The 17,563-nt window shown below is 32.2% G+C and overlaps 1 protein-coding gene across 1 annotated transcript; it reads right to left on the reverse strand.

The window, feature by feature from the left end:
- Window positions 1-1,342: 1,342 nt before the first annotated feature.
- On the reverse strand, window positions 1,343-17,188 carry LOC134721532 (uncharacterized). Its single transcript, XM_063584615.1, has 12 exons — window positions 17,061-17,188; window positions 15,664-15,945; window positions 13,954-14,142; window positions 13,257-13,468; window positions 12,352-12,592; window positions 11,071-11,391; window positions 9,877-10,188; window positions 8,467-8,637; window positions 6,702-6,830; window positions 4,780-4,921; window positions 4,144-4,215; window positions 1,343-2,829 (listed from the first exon to the last, which is right to left on the reverse strand). Exons 1-12 carry the CDS (start codon window positions 17,116-17,118, stop codon window positions 2,577-2,579), a joined length of 2,382 nt encoding a protein of 793 aa, XP_063440685.1. The 5' UTR covers window positions 17,119-17,188; the 3' UTR covers window positions 1,343-2,576.
- Window positions 17,189-17,563: the final 375 nt, after the last annotated feature.

Consider the following 17,563-nt stretch of genomic DNA (forward strand, 5'->3'; position numbering starts at 1 on the left):
CGAATTTGGCTATACTTTTTGGACCTTTTGGATTATTGCTCCTCATCTTTTATATAAGCTTTGGGTTTTTAATATTTTGGCCACGAGCATCACTGAAGAGACATGTATTGTCGAAATGCGCATCTGGTGCAAGAAAATTGTACCGTTTATTTATTATCTCATTTTCCTGCAATAAATTCCTTCTAGCATTTGTTTGCAATTCGCAATTTTTTGTCGGAAAAGGAGAGAAACAAAACCGATTATAAATACACAAAGACTGATACAGAGGGCTGAAGAATAACAAAACAATCTTTTGTACAAGTCACGATTTATAAACAATGAGAAAACATAAGTTGTACTAAAAACGGATTTTGATATATATAACGAACTAGTTTTAAAGAGTTTTCAGGAATTCAAATCTATTTTTAAAAGTTGGCAAGTAACTATTTTATCAGGAAATAAATCTTTGTTAACACAAATATTCACTGAAAAAAAAACCCAATCCTTTCTTCTACATTGTTTAGGTCAGTCGATCGTAAATTAACAGCTGCGCCATGAGCGCATGATACGCCCTTCGTCTTGGGTGAAATGTTTAATGCAATAATCATAAATAGTTTCTGCGATACGGTGCGTCATGAGAAACAAAAACCTTCTTCTTTTAAAAAAAATAATCAATAACTCCAAAATAAAATTTTGAATCATAACCAAAAAGTCTACAGAACTTTGGATTAATATAATTAAGAAGTGTGTGAAGTTTAAAGCAATAATCAGAAATTGTTTTTAAGATACAGCGCGACATGTGAAAAATAAAATCCCATTGTATAAGTTGTAGAGTCCCGTAATTCAAAAAGTTTAAAATCCTATTATCACAAAATAAGTGTACAGATCGTTTGACTATCATACGAACCAACTATGTTAAGTATGGATAGGCGGTTCGTAAGTTACGGTGAAACATGTGAACGCCGGAGAGAAAGACGAACAGACAGACAGACAGCCAGACAGACAGACAGACACATATCTATAGATGACAGACAATATCTGAAAACATTCTAAAATCAAAAGCAAAACTCAGTCGAAAGAAACGTATTACATTTGGGGATCAATAATTTCATTTAAAAAGTCACAGATAATCAAATGTGTAACATTAACAATACTCTCCCCTTCATAATGGAAGGGGAAGCTGTCCCTTCTAAATCCCCCAGCAAAAATGTGTGTAACTGATCTTATTCCGATCTGTTGTTTGTCTTTTGTCTTTTTCGTATTTTGCCCTGGCGTAATTTATACATATGAGAGTGAATTTTCCTTTACTTTGGTCTCTCTTTCATAATAATGTATATTTTCTTTAAAAAATAAAGAGACCACAATTATAAAATGTTTTAATAATCACAACACCTGAATAAAACTACAAATGTTAATATCTGAAAAATTATATAAATACATATAAAATATCAACAAGAAATTATCACATGGACGGAATAAAACAAAAGTAATCTAATTAAATGGACGGACGAAATTTATCGTTTTAAAATGCCACTTCAAAAGTGATGTTCGAAAGTGTGAAAAATGTGCGACAGATTTGAATTATACATTTCTAACTGATGTTAACCCAAACAATAGTTTGATAAACATTTGTAAGATATAAATAATAACATAATTTTCTCATGGACCAGTCATTGATCTACAAATGGCGTCACTAAATTGTGCGCCATGGTATAGCCATTAGGAACAATACACTCTATAAAGTTCTAATAGTAGAACATTGATTAGTGAGAAATAAAGGGCATACACTAAAACAACATAACTCCGATCGATGTTGCAATCGTTCCCTTATCATCCATCATTAGAAAAGACAGAAAATCTTTGTAGACCACAATCTGAAGTTAAGTATATATACTAGTATATAAATAGTGTAATGGAAATCAAAAAACAAAATATATGTCACCTATTTAAAGGAATACGAATGACGCAAAAGGCTTGCCATTATATGTCATTCAACTCGTGTGATTTGCTATATATATCGTCAAACTTTTCTTAAATATTTTAGTGAGGAAACATTGAGGATGATAATTGATCAAATGTTTTTGATGTCACTATATACAAGTAAGGAGGAAATAGGTAAAAAGAAAATTGACAAAATATAAAGTATAATTTATAAACCATTGCAAAGGTCTAACTTACATGCCTTGGATACGATTTTCTGATTTTGTAAGGTGTTGAACAAGTGGGAGAATGGAACAAATTTAAGCATACTTTCGAAAATTTGAAATTTACCGCCCTACAAGAAAGGGTTGTCAAAAAAAATACATAAAATCTTACCCTGGCTTGTTAAATACATATACATTAACATCAATTAATACAAATAACAGTAAACACATCTCAAATATGGACACACATTTTGATGGAATTCCAGTGTTGTTTTTTAAGATTCTTAAAAATTATCGGTTCCATTATTTGATGTCAATTAAATAGATTGTCCTAGCACATCAGGAAGTCATGAAAATACTTTCAATACTAGTACTAATACAAAATGTAGCTCCATTTTATGTCATAATTAGAGTTTTGATAGTCGCTAATATTCAAGACTTCGATATATATTTTCAAAATTCATCATGCGAATCGTCCATAGCATCGAATGATTCTTTCTTTGGTCTCTTTTTCCTCCTTCTCCGTCTTTTCTTCTTCACCTCAGCATATTCTGTATACCCTATAGGTGGTAACGCCTGTCTGCCGGGTGTACCACTTCCAGATGGCTTAGAAATCAGAGGCACACTTTTGAATGTTGAAGCATACATATTCAGTTCTTCCCCGTGATATAACGTTTTACCGACCTCTTCGTCATCTGGTTCAATCCTGTAATGAGTATTATAGATGGTGAAATTGTCGCAAAGATTACAATAACAAAATCATCTTGTGACGAGTTTTCTAATGGATGGATGTATATACATGTCAGCCATGTCAATTAATATTTTAAAGTGTGTCTTTTTATATTGTGTTGTTACACTATTGTTTCAAATAAGGGTGAAAGTTGGTACCTAATTAAATGTTTAAACCCGCTGCAATTGTTTGCACATGTCAGAAGTCAGGAATCTGGCAATTAGTTGTCGTTTGTTGATGTGGTTCATTGGTATTTCTCGTTTCCCTTTGGTTTTCCCGTTTGAATGGTTTTACACTATTTATATTTGGGACCATTTATGGCTTGCTCTTTGGTGTGACTGTGACTGTATGAATGAGTTGATTGGTTACAATATTTGACAATGGAAATATCTGGATATGAAAATTGCTCACTTGATATTAAAAGTGCAGGTGTCCTTTTTTTTTACTAAATAAAAGCAATAGCAGTATATTGCTATTCTATAGTCATAAATTGAATTAACTGAAACTGCTCCGAGTCACAAAGCAAAACTCAGAGAAACACATCATCTACAAGAGGAGAACATCAGAACAACAGAGATACTAAACTGCTACAAAATAACCACAATCTACATAGAAATGAACAACTGCCATATTCCTGACTTGGTACACCATGCAGTGCACATGATATATCAAGACAAAATCATGAAAATGGTTGGTTGAGCCTGGTTTCATGACTACTAGTAGCCAAACCTACCGCTTATATGGCAATGTTAAAGATTCCGTACAAATGGCAATATAATTAAACTTGACGTTACACTTCTCATTATATATGAAAAACCCTTGTAAATTGATATACTTTTATGTATAAACAATGCTGACGATGGTTAATCATTTGATGTCTGTGGTTAAAAAATTATAATAATAACAAACTTGGGATTTGATTGACAAAACATTAAGAATTGTCTTGATAAAACAACCAAACAGCCAATACAACTAAGCATGCATCAGCACTATTCATTAAGTTTAGATAAGGTGGTAACTAAAGTTGTCACTTGAACAAAAATAACATAACCGCATTACACAACATTTTAAGCAGTTTTTGAAATTTTGAAATTAACTGATTGATCGAAGATTGAGGCATGAATGTCTCGGAAGCCCTTTGCTAAAAACATTTTAAGTAGATTTCATTGCTAATTTGCTAATAAAATATTAATCTGGTCGATACAAATTAATCTTAAATATTCGTCTTTCACTAAACAGTTATCAAATATTTGGATACTTTAAATCTTTAATAAGATGTCATGCACTTACACTGGCTGATCAGCGGTCTCGTAAGGGCGCCATGACTTAACTTGAAAATGTTCTTCTGGAACTGGACTAGTGCTGCAATATACCAAATCATAAACTAAACAAAGTATGTTAACAGCTATGATGACGAATTAAAATTGTAAGATATGAAGTTTTAATTTTCTTATTTCAAAACAAATGATTCAATATAAGTTGTTAACACGATTTGAAAAAAAAACCCACAATTGCAGTACAGACCACGAGTTCTTTTGAGATAACTGACATCATATATGATTGCAGAAAATTGTGGCACCGAATACGTTAAAAGCTACGAATCACAGAGAAATTTAAAAGATCCTGATGAAACTGCAAAATAACTATATCAACTCAGCTTCCAATTCAAAACTTACACTTTGTTCTACTTTTACAAATTTTGGAGGCAAAAATCTATTTGAATAAGGAATCAAAGAGCGCTTACATAGTCGGAAGACAATATATTATAGAAGACTTTAAGAGGTATCTATAAACTTTAGGCAATCATTCTTAAAATATGAGCTTCATATTACAAATATCATTTTGTTATTCAACAAATAACAACTACATGTATATAACAAAATGAAACGTTTTAGTTAAAAAAAGCATAATAATTGTTTCACCTACCTTGCAATCAAGCCACCAGAATTACTTTTGGTGCCAATTTTATTGATTCTTTTTGTTTGTATATAACAACAAAACGCTAGATATAAGGCAGACAGAACTATGCCAGGAATAAGCGCCACCCCTGTTAAGCCAACTGTAGCACCTGAGATGTTGCAAAATAAAAATAGAAATACAAATGAATCTAATCTGTAGCTAACTTGTCATTAAAACTGATATCTTGTTGTTATTGGCCATTTTCCTAAAGCGAAGATTTGTTTTGTTTTATAGTGGTTATCGGTTCTTATCTGTTTTTGAAGTATCATTGTACAGTATGTTTCATTGACTAACCATGTTCTTTTTATCTTTTGAGATTTTGATGTATTAAAGCAGATATGATATACGATTAAAGCAGTATTCAGACGATATGAATTAAAACAAATATTGTAATATTTTATCCTAGAGCATCAAATTTAGAGACACAAATGTCGAAATGTGCATCCAGTGCAATATAGTTGATACCCTTAATTTACAATTGAAAGTTACTAACCCGAGATAATGGTCCAATAACTCAACTGATATAGTCAATAAAACCCATTCCCGGATTTGATGAGTCGAAATATTCATTTAGGTTCAGAGGATATGCTCTCTTTGAATTATATTGATTATTTTACCACACCAAATAAATAGTTTCTCATTTCAGATATGTTGTTTATTTACGAACTTAACGTTTTGTTATGAATGATGAGCTAAATTTAAAATGCGTTTACAATTAATTATTAGTCATTGATTAATGAATCTAACCTGGTTGAAGAATATCGCACGTTCTTGTACAATGTAATGATATCTATACATTTTAAATGTCACAGCTTGCATAAAGACAGTTATTGAAAGACAAAATCATAATGCCTATTCCATGATATTTCAAAACATGTTTCATTTTGGTGCGTTTGAAGTACATAAATGTAAAAAAAAACATCACGTGACACCGCAATGTATTATACATCCATGCTACTGACCCTACCGGACCACAGAAGTATACTCCCTCAATTTTGATTGGTGTTTCGCTCTATTGATTTTTTGTGTGTTTAGTCTTATAAACTCTTGATTGACAGCTCATCTTATTAGCCATTGTAATGTCTTATGTCATCAAATAAAAGGCTCAATAACCAGAAGGTTGTTGTCGCTCATTTACATAATAAAAAAACTCAAATTTAATTATTTTACAAAATATGTCGTTTTAGTCCACTAAAACAATTAAAAAATACAAGCATGTCATGAGCAAAGGAGTAGGTCCGGTAAGACCCCTTTTTGGCCCCAAAATATAACAGTTTCACAAAATTGTTAAAATGTAAACTTTTAGTTATTTATTGGACAGTTGAATGCTTCTGCTACATAAATATGGGCTGTTTTTGACAAAACAATGCACATATATCGGGTTGTAGCACCATTAAGTCATGCTAAATTACTGAAATATTCAAAATTCTATCATTTTAGTTAAATTTTAGACGGTTTCCGTGTAAACGAAAGTGGCCGCATTCGTGTTCATCCTTAATATTGAAATTTTAGTTGTATTTTATGATAATACACAACATATGTAAAGGTTGTGGATGAACACGAATGCGGCCACTTTCATTTTTGACAAAAACCATCTGAAAAATGAGGTTTTTTGGCATATTTGAGAGATTTTTCATATTTAAGCTTGAATCGGATCGTTTTTAATGACTGAATCAGTTGAAATCTTTCACATAAACTAATTGAATCAAGTGAAATAGACACTTAAGTGTTTAAAAAATGGTCAAATCTTTCGTCAGATGAAACTGAAAATTGAGGCCAAAATGAGTCCTTACCGGACCTACTCCAAAGACAGAATGTGACCTACAATCAAAACATATACAAAAATTCTCATTAAGATCATCATAAATCAATTTTAGACTTAAAAGTACCTGTGACGTCATCTGCACAATTTGCAACAGTCACTATTCCAGCAAGGGCACATGATGTTACAACTGACAGGAAGATCTCTATGACTATGATGAAAATTTTCTCTGAGATTTTCCACTGTCTGACGTTACCTTAGATATTTGAATATAAAATATAGTATTCGAACATAGATTGTATATGAACTTTTACATGAGATACACCAAGCAAACGAATTATTTATAGATCTGTTTTATCTGGGCATACGGCAATACTGCAACAAAATTGAAAAACAGCATTTGAAATAATCACCTAATGGTAAAAGAGAATGTTTAGTTTCATCATTTTTTAAATATATTAATAGTAATGAAATGACAAAGGTACATACTGTCACTTTGTTATGTCATAAAATTATGTACGGCCAGAAGAATGGATCGTTTAATCGAATGGAATGTTATTTAAAAGTAAAGAAGTTATCATAGAATTCGTACCGATTATCAGGTTATCTGCATGTTGATATCGTAAAATATCAGCTGCGAGACATGATATGAAGCTTTTTGTCGAGTGAGCGTAGCGAACGAGATCAAAAAGCCTTCATATAATGCCAAGCAGCTGATATTTTACAATATCAATATGCAGATAATCTGTTAATCGATTTATCGGGCTATATTTGCGTGTTTCGGAAGTGTTTTCTTTGTTTCACCAGCACACAAAAGATGACTTGATAAGTCCGGGTCAAAGTTATTAACGTCGGTTCAAACATTATGACGTCGCTGATAAGTCCGGGTCAAAGTTATTAAGGCCGGGTCAACGTATTTGACGTCACAAAGACATGATACGGAATAATATTAAGAGCTGAACAGAGTGATATAGACAGAGGGACGACCGATAATAACAGTTATACAACCATGTCCGGTCAAAAAGATTGTAGCGTTTGATAAAAGGGCATTTTATTGAAGAGCATTTAGCAACTATCATTGAAACCTAGCAGTTATAGTACTATATCGTGTGGTTCGAAGTTATAAGCATTTAATAGAACGGAATGTTGTTGAAGAGTAAACTAGTCACCATAGAAACCTAACAGCGAAGATATGAACGCTTACTTGAATGGAATGTTGTTGAGGAGTAAAGTTTTCAACATGGAAACCTACCACTTTTATAATCACGTGCGATTGGAAGATATGAACGCTTACTCGACTGGAATGTTATTGAAGAGTAAAGTAGTTATCATGAAAACCCAACTGTTTTATAATCACATGCGATTGGAATCTATAAACGCTTTCTCGAATGGAATTTTCATTATGTTGTTGAAGAGTTGAGCAGTCATTACCAAAATCTAACTGTTATATAATCACGTGCAATCAGAATATAGGAGCGTTTACTCGAATGACATGATGTTCAAGAGTAAAGAAGTCATTGCTGAAACAACAATAGATCATCTTTGAGGAGTTTCCGTGGCAGAACTACTCTTAAAAAAGGTCTTACCACTGACAGACAAGAAGGTTTAACACAAACAATCATTAACATGACCTTTAAATGTATAGTTAATATAATTTCCTATGATGAAAAAGACTTACTTGTAATAAGAATTCAATACTATAGAGTTGCTTGCATAAATTGTTTTCGTTGATAAATTATTGGAAAAAAATAGTTAATCAAAATGCTCCCTATATTTTCATAATGATTGAATTTTCACTTAAAACATATGTGAATTATAAATATCGATAGCTTTGACCAATATGAATGAGAAGTATAATAACACATAATGCTTCAAGACCAGTCAGTACTTACCAATAAAAGAGCTCATTCTGTCTGGTACAAAGGTGCATATAAGGATGGAACAGGCGGTTAACACCCCTATACCAATACATGCAAACATTATCAAAAAGCTAAATGTTTTTACACAAGACAGAATACTAGTTTCACTTGTTGACTGGCCTGTTCCCGGCTCACCAGGAAAACCTGTCGAAAAATAATCAAAACATTAAAGCATGATAAGCTGCCGTACAGAAAAGTATGATAAAAGTAATCCAAATTGTATAAGGAAAGATGTAATTATGTACATGTTATTCTGTTACAAGTATGTCAAACCGAAAACATGGTATGGTGAATGGTATAATAAACAATATTAAATTAACCATCTAACTGTCACTTTGAAAAATCATAACTAATTACAATATTTGGTTCCGTTTAATACATTTTGTCTTTTTATATCTTTTATCTCGTAATTATTTTTTTTCTACCGCTGTTTATGTACTCCGTTATCTGTTTGATTACATATCGGATGTTCTAATATGAGTATCATTCTGACATATTAGTCCACTAGCTGATTGTTGCCACCGCTGACCTCTACAAACCCTTTTAATACATTTCGACTAATAGCAGAATAATACTATATTAATCTAAATGATATGGTTCCCGATAGTTTAAGTTAAAAACTATGTTAGGTAAACTATCACCGCTTTGACAGAGAAGACATAGTATGTTTCAATTCTCTCTCCCTAAAAGCTTTTTTATCAACCATTCCATAAAATTTACTTATGTATGTAGATATTGCTACCATTCTTGCAAATGCGGCTAATAAGAGCGTCCGGAAATTTTATATCTAGCTTAATGTGAATATACTATGCATTGCGATGCGTTTTCACATCCATCGTGACACAAAGTACAGCTTCAATTTTACAAAATACTTATAGAGAGTGTATCATTAGAGAACAAAAGGGTCATCGACTTATTTCAAATAGATAAATGAAGTTGTCACTTTGTGCATAACTATTTGGTACTGAATGACTTTTTAAACATACATATACAAGTAAAAATATAACTGTGTCGACCTGAAATGTATAGATTATCTGGTTTTCTACACATTGATATCGTAAAATATCAGCCGCGAGCCACAATGTGAACCTTTCTGGCAAGTGTCGAGCGGCTGATATTTTACGATATCTATACGTAGAAACCCCGATTATCTGCTTATCGTTCTATAAATGGTCTTTTTTTCTCTCCCCTAGACAGTTTTACGCTTGACGAAGGCAAGCTTGATAACGTCTCCTTTCGCATTGTGACATTGCTGATAACTTCTCTTCTCAAATTGTGACGTCGCTGATAATGCCTGGTCTCGTTTTGAAGTCTTGATACGAGAATTACTGAGCGGCAGAGCAGGGTGATATAGTCGTAGGGAAAGACTATTAAAACTTTTACCTAATTCTTTAACAACAAGTTCTATTGAGCGGCCTCTTCCAACACCAAGAATATTTACAGCAAAGCATGTATAACTGCCACTGTCATCTACTGCCGCATCGCGGATTGTCAATGATGGTGAATTGGCTGTGCTTCCGCTATACCGGTCTGTATAGCTAAATGGTTGCAAAATCTCTAACTGTCCCGTCCTAATAAACTGCCAATAAACAATTGTTGCATAGCTTTTATCAGTTACAGGACATGCCAATGTTACAATATCCCCTGCTGTGTGTTGCAGAACGCTTGTACTGGTACTAGTTATCAAGGGTAAATCTGTAATAAGAATCTTAATATGAATCATTATAAACTACATTAAAACAAAACATTACAATTATGAATTACTATAATAATTATAACAATATAAATGGAATAATTCATGTGAACATACTATGCCATGCGATGCTTTTACTGGGTGTATTATGCCCATGTTTTGTCATCAAACTCTTCCTTCATTGTAAAATCGAACAGTTTTCGTGGAGGATTTTTTGTTTCTGTCTATTTGCAATTTGTTAATACTTTTGGCGATAAACCTGTCCATTCACCTATTAAGGAAACCTCTATTAAAATGTAATAATTTACAAAGACTGAAAAATATTTTTGATACATAGTCAGATATATGCTAAATTTTCCTTGGAGTTTTTGGGTATTTTGTGCTAATTCACTTTTCTTACTATTTTATTTTTGCTGACTGTCGTTTATCTTAACGTCGAGTATAATTCCTTTGATTTTAAGCTTTGTCTGTTTTTTCTTCTCTTTTGACACAGTGAAAATTTAAGGTAATATCATCCTCTTGTCAATATATATCATGTACTTTGAAATAACCGAAGATAGAGTCATTGCAGAATGGTATTACTCGACTAACAAACAGCTTTATTTTGTTATAGCATATGGCGCATACAACAGTCATACAATAACATCAGAGAAGCAGGGATTCGCATCTCGCTAAGGGAAGCACAAAATTTAAACATTGTTAGGCTGAATGAAAGACGAAGTACATATAGAAAAACCAAACAAATCAAATTTTCTGATTTTAAAATTTATCATGATGGTCGTTTTTGGTGTTGTTGCTGACCTCCTTCAATTTAAAATATAAAAGAAAACAGCCGCATAACAAATACAATCCTTTTTAAGCCTCAGTAAAATTGACAATATTACCTCTTATTTTTTCAACAATATCTACAAAGACTGCAGCACTTGAACCAGGACCAATATCATTCACAGCCACGCATGTATATTGTCCCTCATCTGCAAATTCTGCATACGTAATAGTCAAAGATGGGACTAAAAGCGAACTTCCGCTATACCTGTCATCAGTACTATTTCCATATATGGTTTTTATTTCTACTGATGAATTGTGTATCCAGTAAACATTATTTATTTTAATAGTTGATTCAACGATACATTCTATCGTAAATGAATCTTCATTTTCAACGATGTAAGATGGTTTTAGAATAACAACGCTTGGAACATCAGAAACTGCAAAAAACATATAATGTTTGATATTAAATCGATGCGTAAACAAAATATAGAGAACAATAACATGTTTTATCAGTGTTCCCATTGTCAATACCACTCTAATAAGACTTTCATAAAATTGCATACCAGAACTTTGTTGCGTCAAATACGTTTTGTTGGTGAAACAACGAAAAACACTTATTTCTATCATGCACAATACAAACAAAATACAATCTGATCGATAAATCGATTATATATTTTCATAATATTCATATTGTAAAATAGCATCTGTTCGCTACAATATGAAGTCTTTGTGACTCGTTCGCAGCGCACACTTTTGATTTTGTGACTTGCAGCTGATATGATACAATTTCAATATGCAGATAACCTAACAATCGGTTCTTGATACGATTTTCATCAATATAATTACATAGTAATAATTCAATACATTTAACTATATCATAAAATTGGGAATAGAATACACTTAATATTGTAGTACATAGAACCCAAAAATTATTTGATGATTCGACAAACTTTCAACATTTGATGGCATCGCAAACTCGACAAAGCTACGTTAAAAATAAGAAAATAACATGCACTTAATTTTGCGTAGAAAGCGTTCTATATTGACAAAACTGCCTATAAATGGTTGAAGAATCATACTCTATAAAGCACACAAAAATCGCATCTGAAGGGTTTTGCTGATATTTCTGTTGGAAATTGATGTATATGAGCATAACATCCGAACTTTAATACTACCATACAATAGACAGCAATATGAATTGCATCATACATGTACATACATTTTTCTCTTCTTGAATTATTCAAATATTAATTTCTTTTAATCAGCAAAAGTTAGAAAATCTTATTTTCGAAAGACAATAGTTAATTGATAGTTATTTACTTAGACAAGCTACTTGTTTAATCTACAGGGTTGACCAAGGATATTATGTGTTTTTAACATTCAACCATGACACTTACCGCAGTAAATTTCTTGATTTGTGGAAACATATGTCGTACCATTAGAACATATATCCATTGATGACAACAAGGAACCGGATCTCTGACCTACAGAACTGGTAGCAGAGCCGCAGTTAAGTGTACTAGTATATGTAAACAATGACAGTGCTGTAACTCTATTTTCAAGCAGAATTCTGCATAAATCTCTGTCAGTTTTACCAACGGTATTAAACTGTGTTCGAACTGTGAAAATAGTATCTATCTGGAGGTACAAAAACCAATATTTTTTATCATTAGATGTCATTAGAAATGGAGTAAATCTTAACAGTATTGAAACACACTCGTTCTGTGTACCACGAAGAAAGTTATATGTGTATCTATGTATGTATGTATGTATGTATATAAAAAAGAAGATGTGGTATGATGTATGTATGTGTATGTGTGATTGTGGATGTTCAACGGAATGACAACTGAACTAAAATGATATCGTATCAGCAAGTGATGATTTCAAGATTTCTTACTACTATATAAAGTAAAAATATTTATATTTCTTTATCAAGTTAATTTTATTTTGGATGTATGAACAAATGAAATAATTCCTCACTGTGAAATGTAAAAGGTTGTTTATGGACAAAGACAGAAAGACTATAAATTAATTACACACTTCAGCAACATATATTCTTGAACCATAGGTGTCAATCAAGTATGTTTAAATGGCATAATATATTTTTATGTCATTTTAGCCATGGCCTTGTCAGTTTATTTTCCACTTGTGTGTTTGAATGTCCCTTTGGTATATTTTTGAAGAGCATATCCTGCATACTTTGCATAACACAGATTTGATTTGTTTCAAAGCGTATACAATTAACGTTTGCTTCGATAAAACAATGTATTGAAGGATAATATTCCCTTTCAGATGTACTTACTGTAAATCCAGATGTTTGTGATTGCATGTCAGCTATCTCCAATACAATACCAGTTTTAAAGATACTGTTGTGACAAACATTCGTAGCCTCTTGCCCAAAAGCAGATTTTAAGTTTTCCAAGATTTGCTCGTGACTTGTTAGGCAATATTTCGCAATAGCACTCAAATTGTACCTCACTTGAAGTCTATACTCTGTATGGGGTAAAAAATATGCTACAAAAAAAAATTAAATATGATCAATAATGCTTTTAAGAATGACACCCACAGTAATACAAATATTTAAAAAAATAAATCTAATAGTATAACACTATGATAGTTATCAGAATATGGTTTTTGTGTATTTTCACGTCTAAAACACAAATGTATCTTATTCAATTATGCATAAATGAAAGCAACAAAGAAAATTGTCGACCATTCATTACCAGTGTCCTGTTTACAATGATAAATTCTTGCATATATCTTCATTAAAGATAATACCTATGTAATCCTTTTAGCGAACGCTACCTTCGATACAGACAGATATGTATTTTGAAAGCGATTGCCATGAATGCTGTTGACCCTATTGACAATTTCGTTTTGAAAAGGGCTAGTAAGTCTGTCTGTTTAGAGATGGTCGATTGACATATACATAAACATTTAGTTTCATATGTTACAAAATACATTATTTCGATCTGATCGTATTTTGTACTGAATGTTACCTAAACAGCCTTTTGGTGGAAGGGATGGACTCCACACATTATTTTCACACCGGAAGTTCACTGTTAAATTTCCATCTCTTGTCACATATCCACCATCACATGAAACAGTGCACAATAGAAATGAATTGTCGCTACATGTCACATCACCGTTACTGATCATGGGAAACACACTAGATGCACAGATTTCTTCTGTGAAAAAGAGAACAGTGCTATATGTTTCCATTCTCAATCTTATTATATAACTAGTTTTTATCATGTTTCAAAAATGGACAAATCGAATCACCAGATTTGTTTGGAATACAAAATTTGCCAGTTGATAAATAGCATGAACGATCAAAATAACACTTGAAAAATGCATGCGTCCGTTAAATGTTGTTAAGATTTTCAGGAATATGCTTCATTCTCATATTTTCGTTTATAATTCAACAGCTTTTAGTTTTCTTACATTTCTAACAATAACATGTTTAATCACTATGCATGGATTGTTTGCTCAGGTAAAAATCGTAAATCTGAGTATAGAATAATGCATCTAAACAGTTGATTGGTTAAATATTTCTCAGTGATGTCCTGTGTTTGAATTTGTTTGTTAGCTTTTTGGTCATGAATTTTTGTCTCTGATATTTAATTAACTGTGCATTTGTATTCAGATATCGCAGATCAAATTTATTCGTTCATTGTGTAATCATACGTTTTTTGATTGAGTTAAGTCTGCTAATTGATATTTTATCGTATCTTTTTCTATGTTCTGATGTTATGCTATTGTTTTAGAAAAAGGGAGAAGGTTTGGATCCATTAAAACGTTTAATCCCGCTGCAAATGTTTGCACCTGTCCTAAGTCAGGAATCTGATGTACAGAAGTTGTCGTTTGTTTATGTAATATATAACTGTTTCTCGTTTCTCGTTTTGTTTATATAGATTAGACCGTTGGTTTTCCCGTTTGAATGGTTTTACACTAGTTATTTTGGGGCCCTTTATAGCTTGTTGTTCGGTGTGAGCCAAGGCTCCGTGTTGAAGGCCGTACTTTAACCTATAATGGTTTTTAATAACTTTTTAAATTGTTATTTGGATGGAGAGTTGTTTCATTGGCACTCACACCACATCTTCCTATATCTATATAATTGATATTTGTCGAAATGCCGTTGGTTTAATTTACCAATACTATGCATTATACCATGAAGTTAAGGGATTGAATGCAATTGAAGGCACACAAGTTATGTGTCCAAAAAACCTTGGATCATTGTCTATAAATTTCGAAAATCAACAAAAGAATAAACCATTTTGCACAGTGATTTAGTTTTTGCTTAAATATATATAGAAAACACACAAGCACTACCATTCAAATTGCTCACAATTCTTATTAGGAATTGATGTTTGGTACAGAATAACTTTGAAAAACATTTTGATTGATATCTAGGAAATATGAATTTAGTAGTACAATGTAATAAAAACAATCCTTCAATAATTGAATATATTCTTTACTATTTCAGTGGGAAAGCCAACTGATTTAGTTTAAATTTCTTGATAGCTAGATTATGTAATATTTCTAGACAAAACGCAAATACATTCGATGGTAATATTGAAACAGCGTGCTGAGATATGGTTAAGTTGCTTTTTATTACTATCAATAATAATACATTGTATTAAGACGACACTGATGCAAAGGATTTGGTTTGCCCCTCACATTTGATAAATTTGCAATATAAAACAAACCTCCTGTGACATTCAGATAAATGGGATAACTTTTTCCTGTACCAACAACATTTGTCGCCGTACACACATACCAACCACCATCAATTGCTTCAAGGTTGTACAATGTCAGTGAGTTTTGAGACAATGTTCCTCCGCTGTACAATTGATTTGACAACCCTGTTGTGTTTCTTCCCCATGCAATGGTGATAACATCTGGGGAACCTGACGCATTACAGTTCAATGTTATGTTATCGGCGATTGACACATGATATACAGTTGATGATACATATACGTAAGGAACACCTAAAGAAAAACAAGAGAAATATTTGTAACTTTCAACATTTCAACTCGATATTGAACATATGTTGAGTTCATAGAAATAGACGCAGGCATGCTGCACTTCAATGTTAAACTTGGTAAAATCGTTCCCTGTGCGTTGGAATTGATAATATGAGTGTATATACAAAAAAAATGTACCTACACATTGTTTGTTAAAGCTGGTGGTTAAATGCAATGTTCCGAAAACACCATGACTTCTGTAGCCATGAGTGATTCATATGCTCAATGACATATTTGAGGACACTACCAGTCAATAGAAACAACAAAAACATTAACAATACCAGAGGCGCATTTTGGCAATAAATAAATCTTTATATTTGAAAATTCGAATCAAATAGTTTCAAAATATTATCGTCGACATTGCGAACTCATTTGCCAATGATTAATATGCTTAAAAATTGTCGTGATGTATTGATAAACCTTATATGTTATTTTCGAAAGCTTCTCGATTATTTATAACGATGGTAGTATTCAGGTATGACAGTTATAGGATTTAAATTGTTACATAGACGAACATATATAAAACATATACAACACAAAGATATGAGTTCAAATCTTTCGGTGGATACACGGATAAAACGGGATTCATTATAATAAACTGTTTGTTTTGATTTTTCAACCAATATTGTCAATATACCAAAACTATAAACAACAGTTTTACAACATGGAGTTTTAGCTAGCTATAAAACCAGGTTAAACCTACTTTTCATACGGGAAATCCTGCATCAAGTTAGTTTTCTCGTTTGAATTGCTTTACATTGTCTTATCGGGGTCTTTTACAGCTGACTATGCGGTATGGGCTTTGCTCATTGTTGAAGGCCGTACTGTCCCCTATAGTTTTTAATGTCTGTGTCATTTTAGTGTTTTGTGGATAGTTATCTCATTGGCAATCATACCACATCTTCTTTTTTATATGTTTTTCAACTTCTGTTTAATTTTGTCAGTTCTTATCGACTGCTTCCTTTTAAATATGTATAATATTGTTATACTTTCAAAACAAATCACTTATAGACGAATCAAAACTTAATCAGCACATGTTCAGTATGATAACTTGAAATAGGCAAATACAAAAAACATACCTCCAGTGACCGTTAGGGTAGTGACATTACTTCCAGTCCCAAGAAAATTTGTTCCCATACACACATATTTGCCATTATCTTGAAAGTTAATATTTAATAACGTCAGTGATGGCTCATCAATTGTTCCTCCTTTGTACTTCGTATGTAAAAGATCGATGTTGTTTACAGATCCAGAGGCATCAGTTGTCCATGCAACAGCCGTAAGGTTTGGAACTGAAGTTATTTCACATTCCAAGGTAACGTTTTCACCGTAAACGGCGGAAACAGTTGGGTGAATCCGAATTGTTGGGGGTCCTAAATCATAAAGATATACAGTTAATTCAAAAATATCACTTGTTTGTCGTATAGCTCCATTTGTATTTACGTATTTATAAATCTCTGACTTTTAAATGCTTAGTTTTGGTATTAATAATTAAGGTATATCTAGAAAAGCACTTCGGTCAATCGCGGATTATCAAATGGTTTATGTTCAGGTAATGGCATCATTTCTTTTTCCGTTATTT

The sequence above is a fragment of the Mytilus trossulus genome, chromosome 6, assembly GCF_036588685.1.
Source record: "Mytilus trossulus isolate FHL-02 chromosome 6, PNRI_Mtr1.1.1.hap1, whole genome shotgun sequence".
Taxonomy (NCBI): domain Eukaryota; kingdom Metazoa; phylum Mollusca; class Bivalvia; order Mytilida; family Mytilidae; genus Mytilus; species Mytilus trossulus.

Excerpts from the sequence above, each read along its gene's own strand:
- LOC134721532 (XM_063584615.1), bottom strand. The coding sequence starts at position 17,118 with ATGGGAACAAATTTTCTTGGGACTGGAAGTAATGTCACTACCCTAACG. Across the intron at positions 13,469-13,953 it reads TCCACCAAAAGGCTGTTTAG|CATATTTTTTACCCCATACA; the intron begins GTAACATTCAGT and ends TTTTTTTTGTAG. Across the intron at positions 6,831-8,466 it reads CAGAATGAGCTCTTTTATTG|GTAACGTCAGACAGTGGAAA; the intron begins GTAAGTACTGAC and ends CAAATATCTAAG.